At 36.6% G+C, this 12,907-nt stretch overlaps 1 protein-coding gene across 7 annotated transcripts in view; it reads left to right on the top strand.

Annotated features, from left to right (window-relative positions):
• MYO9A (myosin IXA) overlaps window positions 1–12,907 on the top strand; it is a 284,585-nt gene that overhangs the window by 156,734 nt on the left and 114,944 nt on the right. For all 7 annotated transcript variants that reach the window (XM_081228009.1, XM_081228011.1, XM_081228012.1 and 4 more), the window contains one exon: window positions 2,017–2,092. In XM_081228009.1, the coding sequence (XP_081084135.1) occupies window positions 2,017–2,092 (76 nt within the window). The remainder of the gene's footprint in view (window positions 1–2,016; window positions 2,093–12,907) is intronic.

Genomic DNA, 12,907 nt, shown 5'->3' with positions numbered 1-12,907 from the left:
GCTAGGGGGTGTGAAGTGCAATCTCATTGTAGTTTTGATTTCATTTCTCTGATGACTAATGATGTTGAGCATCTTTTTATGTGCTTATTAGCCATTTGTGTGTTGTCTTTGGAAAAATATCTATTCATACTCTGTTCATTTTAAAATTGGGTTATCTTTTGTATTATTCAGTTGCAAAAGTTCTTTTTATACTCTGGATTCAAGCTTCTTATCAGATATTTGATTGGCCATTTTCTGTTGATACCATTTTGTGGGTTGTCTTTTCACTTTCTTGATATAGTGTCCTTTGAAGCACAAAAGTATTAGATTTTGGTGATGTCTGGTTTATCAGTCTTTCTCTCTGGTTGCTTGTGCCTTTGGTTTCATCTCTAAGTAACCATTGCCTAATCCAATGTCAGGAATATTTACTCCTATGTTTTAAGAGTTTTATACTTTTAGCATTTGTATTTTGGTCTTTGATCCAACTTCATTCTTTTCCATGTGGACATATAGTTTTCCCAGTTTTTGTTGAAAAGCTTATTCTTTTCCCATTGAATTGTCTTGGCACCTTTGTCAAAATTTAGTTGATCATAAATGTATTTCTGTACTTTCAGTTCCTTTCCATTGATCTATTTGTCTATCTTTATGCTGGTGCCATACTGTCTCAGTTACTTTATCTTTGTAGTAACTTTTTAATTCAGGAAGTATGAGTCTTCCAACCATGTTCTCTTTTTTCAACATGGCTATTCTGGTTCCTTTGCATTTCCATATTAATTTTAGGATCAGCTTATTCATTTCAGTAAAAAAAAAAAGGCAGCTGGAATTTTAATAGAGATTGCATTGATCTGTAGATGAATTTGGGGAACACTGCCATCTTAACAATATTAAGTTTTACAGTCCATGAGCATGGATGGCTTTCCATTTATTTAGGTTTTCTTTAATTGCTTTTTATGATGCTTTATAGTTTTTCAGTAGACATTTTATATTTTTTGTTCAATTTATTCCTTTTATATTATTTTATTGCTATTATTAATGGAATTGTTTTCTTAATTTCATTTTCCAATTGTTTATTGCTAAGTTGATTTTTGAATATTGATCTTATATCTTGTAATTCTGCTAAACTTGTTTAATAGTCCTAATTTTTTGTGAATTACTTAGGATTTTCCACATACAAGATTGTTATCTCAAATAAAGATATTTTTACTATTTTAAATATAGTAGTGTCTGTCTGTTAATCCCATACCCCTATTTTGTTCCTCCCTGCTTCCCTCTCCTCTTTGGTAACCACATGTTGGTTTTCTGTATCTGTGAGCCTGTTGCTGTTTTGCATATACATTCATTTGTATTTTTTTTAGATTCCACATATAAGTCATATATAGTATTTGTCTTTCTCTGTCTGACTTACTTCACTAAGCATAATATTCTCTAGGTCCTTCCACATTGCTGCAAATGGCAGTATTTCTTTTTTTTTTTTATGTCTGAGTAATATGCCATTGTATATATATATCACATCTTCTTAAGCCAAGTGTTGGCTGATGGGCATGTGGGTTGCTTCCATGTCTTAGCTATTATAAACAGGGCTGCTATGAACATTGGAGTGCACGTATCTTTTCAAATTAGTGTTTTCATTTTTTCCAGATGTGTACCCAGGAGTGGAATTGCTGGATCATATGGTAGTTCCATTTTTAGTTTTTTGAGAAACTTCCATACTGTTTTCCACAGTGGTTGTACCAATTTACATTCCCACCAATAGTGTATGAGCACTCCCTTTTCTCCACATCCTCGCCAGCATTTGTTATTTGTGTTTTTTGATGATAGCCATTCTGACCGGTGTGAGGTGATATCTCATTTTGGTTTTGATTTGCATTTCCCCAGTGATTAGCGATGTTGAGCATCTTTTTATGTGCCTGTTAGCCACCTGGGTGTCTAGCAAATATTTACTATTGAAGTATATTAATTTCACTTGTTCCTAGAAAAATTATTTGATGTTTAATTTATCTTAGCATTGATTGAAAATTTTTGATTTCTCTATGCTAGGTATAACTCGGAAAAATCCCAGAACACCTCTTTCTGATCTCCAGGGAATGAACACTCTAAATGAAAAAAACCAACAGTAAGTGTGTTTGGTTTAAGTTTTCAAGGACGTAAAGAAGAAATAACTAGAATTCTTATTAATACTTCTGTGGCTTTAAAAGTATGCAGTAAATCGGGCCTTTTTCTCTTTAAATTTCTTAAAGTTTTTGTAAATGGTGTAATAAGTTAAAAAGGTTTGAGTTAACAGTACAGTAAATTATCTAAGATTGCCTCTAGTAAAGTGGTTGTACAGTGTAAAAAAAGTTTCCCCAGGATAATTAAAAATGAGTGCTTATGTTTTAATTTCTGAGACCCTTCTTACGTTTTAAATGTCTTTTGCAAAAGTAATGGGTATTCTGCTTCTTTCCATGGAGAAGTCTTATTGGTAAGTAATAATTGAGTAGTTTGATTTACATCAAACTGTCCGATACCTTTTCTTGATGAGTGTGATACCCAAAGCTTATCTTTTACCATTTTCAATGAAGAATTCTTAAGTAAAATTTGAAAGTAACAAATATAAGTAATTTTGGGGGTTCGTAAATAAAGCTCCTTTTCCTTTACACATACTGTTTTATAAAGATTGTACTTTAAATGAGCAAACGAGCATTGTTTAGTGTCTAGAGTCTGCTGTGTACATTTTAAACATCAAGAGAATTGAGCTTCTTAGTGTCCTGGTAAGATATAAGATTAGGATGATCAGTCATTTAAAATTAAAGTATAACTTCATTGATCAGGTTTTCCATTTTGAGTTACTATGTCTTTCTAATATATATTGTCACTTCTCTGCTCCATAACTTTTTTTTTATAACTCTTTATTGCTTATTACAAGAAGTCTAGGTTCACTATTTTAACCTGCAAGAGCCATCACAGCCCAAGTATCCAACCTCAACTGTACTTACCTTTAACGCCAGCAAATTGAACTACTGGCTGTCTTTATAGTGCATGCATTTTGTTTTCTTAACAGTGACAGTTGGCTGACGATGAAAATCACCATTATATGTGCATGTTAGATTTTACCCAAGAACAAATTTAGATCATTAATCTGGTGACCTGTGTACCTTTTTTATTTCAATCTATTGGCAGTATTCTCACCCTGGTCATTAGAGATCCCTAACTTAAGGAACTCATTTTCTTGATTTGGGTAAAAAAAGGAACTGTACTTGTTGCATTTCCCGAAGCAATTTAATGGTTATAACTTTCCTAATTCCTAGTTTTTGTTTTTGTTTTTTTCTTGGCCACTCGCGCAGCTTGCAGGATCTTAGTTCCCCGACCAAGGATTGAACTTGGGCCACCGCAGTGAAAGTGCCATGTCCTACCCACTGGACTGCTAGGGAATTCCCAGTTATGTTTCTTTGTACTGCTTTCAATTTTGGATGCCTGAAGAGATCTATATGGGCTTCTGTTTTTTATATATCAGTTGGAATAGTCTGATATATTGGTTTAAGATTGGTCTGGGCTCAAGCAGTTAAGGTGATTTTAGGCACTCATGGAATGACAAACTAATTTTGTAAAGATGTGTGTATAAGCTCATTTTTGAGACCCTTCCTCACAGAGAAATTGATCACATCAACTTGATTCTTTTCCTTTGTGTACAATAAAGAAAGATATGTGGCATTGAAGTAATGTTATCAGGAAAAGGCCAGCTAGCAGTCTTAACAAGAGAGCCTCCCAGCTTGTGTTTGTTGTATTGGTGAGTTTATTTTAGACATATTTTAGAGAAAATTGGTGAGAAGATAGAGAGGATAGAACAATAGATACTCAGAAAATCAAATCAGTCATGAAATCATTAGCTTGTATCTACTAAGTGGAGTCTTTTGGACCTTCCCTATGGAACACTCCTAATCAGTGACTCTTAAATGAAAGAGTGGAACATCCAATTTGCTGGTGATATAGGACTAAGAATTGATGTAGTCTGTATGAAAACAAGGAAACGCAAATATAAAACTATTTTTAGCCAGTGCAAATATTCCTCAAGTGAGAGATAAAACTTTCATCAATGTTGAGTGGGCAGTTGCTTTTTGGTAAGAGGGTATAAACTGGAAACAGATGTCTTTGTATCAGAATATGATTTGAAAAAAGTACAGAGCCTATAATTACATATCATGAAGCAGAGATGGTAAATAGAGGCTGCTGAAGTGACACTTAATGTGAATAACTAAAAAGACTACCCTGGTTTCAAAGATACATTCGTTCCTAGATGGAAAAAGCTCTCTGAATAGTTGTAGAGAAGATTGTGTGAAGAATAAAATATACCACCCTATATTGGGAAAATATGCCTTTGGAAACTTGTTATTTAGGGGGCAAAAAGAGTATTATCAGAATTTATTGTCGACGAGTACATAATGAATTTGCACATTGTCCAAGTATATGGTACGTTTTATAATTAAATGGGGTCTGCTGTACTATCATGCTAACCCCAGGGCATTAAGGAACTAGAATAAGTCTCATTAAAACTCATGGGTTATGACACCAGTTTTTAGGACTTCGGCTATATTGATAACCACATATTTGAGTCCTGGGATAAACCTATCCTCTAAGAGTTGACTATGTAGCATGTGTGGATCCTGATTTCTATTCTTAATGCAACTGAAAACTCACTGTCTAAAGTGTTATTTTTGTTTAAATTCAACTTTTCCTCTTGATCTGGGCAAATGACTGCTTACCATCTGAGACATTGTATTATAAAATGCAACAACGAGAACAAAAATAAATACTTTTTTTGAAGGATAAGTCAAATAATTTATTACTAGGGTTTTTTAAGTAATTATCATATTTAACATGATTTATAAAGGTGAATGGATTTCAAGGTTCTCTTAGAACCAGTATGACTTGGTGTCACATAAAACAGCTTGGAGTAATTTCTCATATGTTACAGCCAGATAAATCTCATGGAATTTGATCATGTCTTAGAATGTATTTTGTTTACCCTAATGAAAAAATACAGAACTTGGTTATTAATGTAAGCAGTTATTTGTGGTTAGCAGTTCATATAATAATAGCAAATTAGTAGTATGAAATAATACTCATATTTTAGTATAAATTTAAAACATTAAGTATTATAGGGCTTCCCTGGTGGTGCAGTGGTTGAGAGTCCGCCTGCCGATGCAGGGGACACGGGTTCGTGCCATGGTCTGGGAGGATCCCACATGCCTCGGAGTGGCTGGGCCTGTGAGCCATGGCCGCTGAGCCTGCGCGTCCGGAGCCTGTGCTCCACAACAGGAGAGACCACAACAGTGAGAGGCCCGCGTACCGCCAAAAAAAAAAGTATTATATAGCTATTTCAAAAGTCTCTTCCAAATTTTTTCACTTTAATATATACTATGTTGGTTATCCTAAATAATATTTGTGTGTTTTTACGTAGTTTGTCCTTTGTTTTAAAAATTAGTGGCTTTTTTACTGGAGCATTATTTGCATGTAACTCCATTCCTGAAGGTCAGATCATTCTTGAGAGAAAAATAAAGAAATAAATTAAGACAGATACAACTTCTAGTTCTGCCAGATCATTTGTTTATTTAACAAGTACTTTGTGCCAGGTCGTGTGGCGGAAACTGGAGATTCATTACTTTGTGAGATAAATGTGATAAATGATATGATTGGAGAAATATAAGATACCATGGAAACATAGAGGAGGACTTTTAAATTTTTTATGCTAATACTGTATTTAAAGAATTAGATATGGGGCCAGATGCATCAGAAATGTTTTTCAGAAAAAGAATCTTTTAAACTGTTATCTGCGTGAAGAGTAAGGGTGAACCCTTTGAAGAGGAGGGTGATGTTTTACAGGCAGAGGAGCAATCTGTATGATGGTCCAGGAGCAAAAAGAGAGCTCTCTCTAGAGAGCATGGCACGAATAAAGAATTAAAAGAATGTAAGAAGAGAGAAATGATGAGAGTCGACTCTAGAAAGACAAATAGACATAGGCTAATTCATGTGGGGCTTTGTTAGCTGTATTGGAGATGCTGGACTTCCTCTTAAGGGTAATGAGAAGTTATTTAATGCTTTTAAGCAGGGGACTGACTGGTATTTCAAAAGAATCTCTATGGTTGCTTTATGGAGAATGATTTGGAGAGGCACTGGATTGGATACAGGAAGACTAACAGTTCTGGCAAGAGATGATGGCTTGCAGTAGGTGGTTGTGGGTACACATTGATGTGAACCTGTATTAAGGAGGAAAATTGAAAATCTATATGTCTCTCATCTGATTTTATGAGGATTCAGTGTTTATGAGAAGTCTGTATTGGATTTTCTATGCTTTGTGCAAATAATTTTTATATGTATGCAACAAATATATGACAGTGATCTAATGTATATATAAGGAGTACATTGTATATAGAGAACAAAGACGTTGTGTATGCCATCAATCTTAATAGCAATGTACTAAGCTAAGGGAAGCCTCTAGAAAAACTGAGACAGATACCTACGTCAAGTCATTTCATTGAAATAACCAAGTGGCACAAAGTTTTTTTTTTTTTTTTTTTTTTTTTTGCCGTACGTGGGCCTTTCACTGCTGTGGCCTCTCTCGCTGCGGAGCACAGGCTCCGGACGTGCAGGCTTAGCGGCCATGGCTCACGGGCCCATCCGCTCCGCGGCATGTGGGATCTTCCTGGACCGGGGCACGAACCCATGTCCCCTGCATCGGCAGGTGGACTCTCAACCACTGCGCCACCAGGGAAGCCCTGGCAGAAAGATTTTTAAGTACACACAGAGCTTTTTCTTTCTCCCCAGCATCCCATTGATTGTCCTCTCTTAAAAATAGGCTCAGCCTATTTTTGCTTTCTTTCACTTCCAACATTCTACTTCACCATTGAGCCTGCCATTCTAATGCTAGGACTCTTCCTGTTACTCAATGTGTAAAATACCAGTAAAACCTTTTTGCTATATTTTAAGCCTTTACATAACACATAGGAGAAAGAGCACAGGTTTGGGAGTCACCAAAAATTTGTTCTTGGCTCAGCTTATCTTCGTATTCTGAGATTGTGACTCTTGTAGCCTTCGTTTCCTGAAAAGAGAGGGTGGGGGGAATCTGTGTCTTATATAAAACTTGTGGAATATATTGGGTGAGGAGACAGAGTAATTAAGGATGATTTCTGACCTAGTACTTAAGTACTTAAGAGGCAACAGTTTTGAAGAGGGAGTGATAGTTTCAGCCTGCACATGTTACTTTGAGATTCCTGAGAGACCTTCATCTAGAGAGAGAGAATAAGTCATCGGATTTACAGATGCACTCAGTTGATTCTTGGACTAGAAGATGTATTTTGTTATTAATTGGGGATCTCGGTGTTTAGTTGGTGACTTCCAAATGTCTGCTATCCCTAGATTGTTTCTCTTGGGTCAGTCAGTTTTCCCTGCCTATAGCTTTTAAATCTGGCTACTGATGTTCTAGGTATGTAGCTGGGCTTCTCATGATTCCATATGCATACTTCCACTTAATTCCTCCTATTTTCAGTGTACCTCACCCACCCCTACCTTTAGCTATGCCTAATGTCTCTGACTTCTCCTGAGAGTCTGTGTTTCCAACTTTTCTATAAAGTAAAATCTTTGAAAGGTTTGAGGAAGGGAATGTTACTTCACTATATAGGGTAAGAGTAAGGATCTAGCTCATTTTTAAAGACTTTCAAACTAACTTCCTATTTTTAGCCCCATTCAGCATCACCCTTGCAGTGGTACCAGTTATCTCTAATATCTGAACCTTTCCAGAGTTCTGAATGAGAACACACTTGCATTTTGTTGTTTTAGCCTCTCTCCCACTCCAAACCCCAGCCTCTACACACACACACACACACACACACACACGAGCATATGTGTATTCTCAATCATGCCTACCCCTATAGACTCCCCTTTTCTATGATTCCGACGTACATATAAACCTAGGTTTTAATTTTTTCTAGTCTACTACATCTCTTATTACATGTCTGTCAACTTTAAACTTTTACTGTTCCTTGTCCCTTGCATAGTCTTCCTTCTCACTCTTTGTCCTTGTGAATTTATGACTTTGTCAGATTCGTGGTATTTCAGCTGGGGGCTGACATAAACAATTGCTATGGAGTATGCTATGGCAGCTTATTATGGGTTTCCCTTATGCAACCACCAAATAGTGTATTTACAAATGTAGCTTATTTAAGAATGTTATCCTAGGGAGCAGGAGTGGGGATATGGGAATAAAAAAGGGAAGGATAGAGAATCCATACAAGAATCAATGAATGAGTTGGCCACTGGTTGCTCAATCCTGTGGGACCAACTGAGAAGCTTAATGATTTGTGTCTCAGGACCATCTATTTGCCTTGAGGAAGAAAGGAGGAGGGACTTATCCATTGCTCCAGGGGTTGCTAGCCCCACAGAGAGTTCTGCTTGTGTAAGTGCAGAGCAGAAGCCTACATCAGACAAGAGGCAAGTGTCTGGAATCTAAAACTAAGTGCTGCCAGCAGCATCTGTTTGACGCTGGACAAAATTTGTGTATATGACTAGTTACCATTTGCAACAGCAGCAGCTAGAGTAAGAGGTAAGACTTAGGGGATTTGAAATGGAACATAAGAAGTGTGCAGTATACAAGTTTAATAGGAAGCTTTGATTCAGTCTTTATACATTAAGGTAGCATTTGATACAAGAGAATATACAAAACACACATATACATTAGGAAGCATATCAATAAAATGAATACCACCCAAGTTCAGAACCAGAAGATTATTAGTATTGCTGCAGCCACTTTTTTATCATATATTTTCTGATCATTCTCCCTCTCACGCCACAGGTAACTGCTATCCAGAATTTTATGTATACCATTACTATGCTCTAAAAAATAGTTTTACATTAAACGTATGTTTTTCTAAGCAAAGAGTTGTTTGGCTTGGCTAGTTTTTGAGTTTTAGAAATACTAATATATAGTATGTGGTTGCTGTGACTCTTCTCCTCAGTAATATCTATCTAAGATTCATCCATCTTGTGGCATGTAATTTGTTCTTTTTAGTTGCTATATAATATTATATAGTATTGGAGGGCATGGGGAGTTATTGTGGAATGGGTACAAAGTTTCAGTTCGGCTGAAAGTTCTGGAGATAGATAGTAGTGATGGTTGCACAACAATAAATGTACTTAGTGCCACTGTATTGTACACTTAAAAATGGTTAAAATGGTAAATGTAGTTAAATGTGTTATTTTTTTCTCTATTATTTGTCCTTTTAATAACTTATTTAAAGAATTGTTTCCTCAGTCCAAAGTCATCTATTCAGCCAGATTTTCTTCTAAACTTTGGTGGTGCTTATATCCATTTCAACCCTAAGCTTTTTTGACAATTGTTTTAATTTCCTCTGATCATGTACAGATGCATCTTGAATTAATTTCATCTTCTTATAGAAATCTCTCCTGGCATTTTTTTGATCAGAAGGGTTTGTTCTCTAGATCTACCACATAGCTGTCACAGTGGTATCTTCTTTACCTTTGTATTGGTCATTCCTTATGTTATTCTTCTGTTTTGTATCAACAGTTTTTTCTACCATTTTTTCCTTTTATAGATCTACTTTTTAAACTTTTACAGAGCATATTCTCTAGAAGCTCCATGAGAAAGTGTATATAGGAGGAACATGTTTTTGATTCCTTGTATAACTAAGCATACATTTATTCTGCCCTCACACTTGATTGGAAATTTGAGTGTGTATAGACTCTTGGTTGGAAATACTTCTTTTCAGAATTTTGAAGACACCGCCACATTGCCTTTTAGTTCCAGCATTGCTGATTTCTGAGGCCTTGTTTTAAATAGCTTTATTGAGATATAATTTACATACCACAAAATTTTACCCACTTAAAGTATACAATTCATTTAAGAGTTGGCCAACTATTCCAAAATCTAATTTGGAACATTTTAGTCAGTTCAAAAGGAAGTTTCCTGTTTACTAGAATGTTTCCTTTTCTCGTACTCTCACTCACTGTAGGTAAATATGATCTACTTTTTGTCTTTGTAGATTTGCCTATTCTGGAAAAAAAATATTTTTTTTGGAAATTTTATATAAATGGAATCTACAATATGTGGCCTTTTGTGTGAGACTTCTTTCGCTTAGCATAATGTTTTCAGTAATCTAGGTTGTAACATATACCAGTACTTCATTCATTTTTATGGCTGAATAACATCTCATGTTATGGATATTTTGGCTACACGTTTATCAGTTAATGAACACTTGGGTTCTACTTTTTGGCTATTATGAATAATGCTGCTGTGAACATTCATATACAAGTTCTCTTGTGGACGTGTTTTCAGTGCTTTTGAGTACATGCCTAGGAATGAAATTGCTGTGTTACATGGTCACTGTCTGTTTTGTTTAACATTTTGAGAGTTTGCCAAACTATCTTCCAGAGTGGCTCGGACATTTTACATTCCCAGTAGTAATGGATAAGGGTTCCAGTTTCTCCACATTCTTGTCATTGTGTTATTGCCTGTCTTAGAGGGAATGAAGTAGTATCTCATTGTAGTTTTGATTTGTATTTCCCTAAATAATGATGTTCAGCATCTTTTTATGTACTTATTAGTGATTTGTATATGTTTTTTGATGATTCGTATATCTTCTTTGAATAAATGTCTATTTTGTCCATTACAATTTTTTTGGTAAATATTCTTCTTTCCGTGTATGTAAATATAATTGTCTTAAACAAAACTGTATCATGCAACAATATTTAGATTTGATAATATATGCAGACAGCTCTTTATGCCATTAAATACTGTTCTCCCACATGATTTTTTTTTAACAACTTTATTGGAGTATAGTTGCTTTACATTGTTGTGTTAGTTTCTGCTGTTATAGCAAAGTGAATCAGCTATATGTATATTTATATCCCCATATCCCCTCCCTCTTGTGTCTCCCCCCCACCCTCCCTATCCCGCCCCTCTAGGTGGTCACAAAGCACCGAGCTGATCTCCCTGTGCTATGTGGCTGCTTCCCACTAGCTATCTATTTTACATTTAGTAGTGTAAAATACCAAATGTAAAAATAGAGAGTCAGTGCCACTCTGTGACTTCGTCCCAGCTTGCCCTTCCCCCTCCCCGTGTCCTCGAGTCCATTCCCTACATCTACGTCTTTATTCCTGTCCTGCCTCTAGGTTCTTCAGAGCCATTTTTTTTTTTTTTAGATTTCATATATATGTGTTAGCATATGGTATTTTTCTCTTTCTGACTTACTTCACTCTGTATGACAGGTTCTAGGTCCATCCACCTCACTACAAATAGCTCAGTTTCATTTCTTTTTATGGCTGAGTAATAATGATTGTATATATGTGCCATCTTCTTTATCCATTCATCTGTCGATGGACACTTAGGTTGCTTCCATGTCCTGGCTATCGTAAATAGAGCTGCAATGAACATTGTAGTACTCTTTTTGAGTTATGGTTTTCTCAGGGTATATGCCCAGTAGTGGGATTGCTGGGTCGTATGGTAGTTCTATTTTTAGTTTTTAAAGGAACCTCCATACTGCTCTCCATAGTGGCTGTAACAAAAATGTTCTTAACTACAATTATGTGTGTTTAGTGGACCAACCTTCATTGGACATCTACTATAAGCTAAGAACTGGAGGACAGTGATGAGTAAAAATTTTGTGATTCTTGGTCTTATGGAGCTTACTCTCCAGCTCCCAGAGGGTTTATGTTTACTATGGGAGAGAAGGGGGACACAAAACAATTAAAAAATTGTACAAGACCATATAAATTTCCAAAAGCTATGGAATACACTGTGAGGTCTCTGTGGGAAGACATGGGCTGTGGTCTCCTCTCAGGCAAGGGGAATGACATATACAAGGGCTCATTGTTAGCTCAGAGGGGAAATGGGTTTAGGGGAGCAGTAGGAAACAAAGTTGAATAAATACAGTAGGGCCAGATTGTGAGGCCCTTGAAATCAGATATAGGAATTTACATTAAACTTATGTGTTAGGAAATAGTGAATCTATTAAATGAGTGTGTGTGTGTGTGTGTGTGTGTGTGTGTGTGTGACAGAGAGAGACACAGAGAGAGAGACACAGAGAGAGAGAGACAGAGAGATGGAGAAAGAGGAGAGAGAGCTAGTGAATGAGCAGAGGAATAAATTCTACCAGGGTTTTCTTTCTAAAAAGTCCCTTCACTGGCTCCCTCTTGGCAAAGAGTATAGTCCCAGCTCTTAGCAGGGCACACTGTACCCCGCACAAGCAAACCTCACTTATGTCCTCAGCCTAGTTTTAAACATTCACCCCATGACTCCTCATTCTGGACACACTGAACTTCTTGCTCTTCCTTTCACACTGTGGTAGCTTGGAGCAGATATATTTACTCTACCCTGTAACCCTTTCCCTTCTTTCCTGGGCTGTTAACACTGTATCCATCATTGCTGCTGAGAAATTTTCCTCAGCCCACCCCAGCCAGAACTGGTTTACTTCACCTTCCTTTCTATCATATCACTTTGTACATGTCTCAGTTACAGGATTTATCACATTTATTATCACTGTTGATATATGACAGTCTCTGTCCCCTATTCTACTAGTCTGTTCATCTCAGACTCATCTCTGTCCCCTACTAGCCTGTGAGTGGGACCACGGCTTAGTCTTCTTCATTCCCCCAGCACCAAACACAGAGGCCAGCACATGCTAAGATGAGGATGCTGCATAAGGTATCATGTCCCACTTAGGGCTGGAAGGAGCAGGGCAGAGGGGTGGCAGAGAGAGATTAAAGAAAAAAATGAAGGAGACATTATGGAAATCATAGGGAGATCAAAGTAAGGGGATAAATGAGACGAGGGGCAGCATTTGTATGAAGCACTGGGATGGGTAATATGAAGACCTTGCTCAAAACAGGTGGGGTCAATTTAAAAAACCAACATTTTTTCAGCACCTACTATGTGTGGGTAACA

Source organism: Mesoplodon bidens, assembly GCF_964165515.1.
Source record: "Mesoplodon bidens genome assembly, chromosome: 3".
NCBI lineage: Eukaryota > Metazoa > Chordata > Mammalia > Artiodactyla > Ziphiidae > Mesoplodon > Mesoplodon bidens.
The sequence above is the reverse complement of the archived record's forward strand: the minus strand, read 5'-3'. Positions and strand labels throughout refer to the sequence as shown.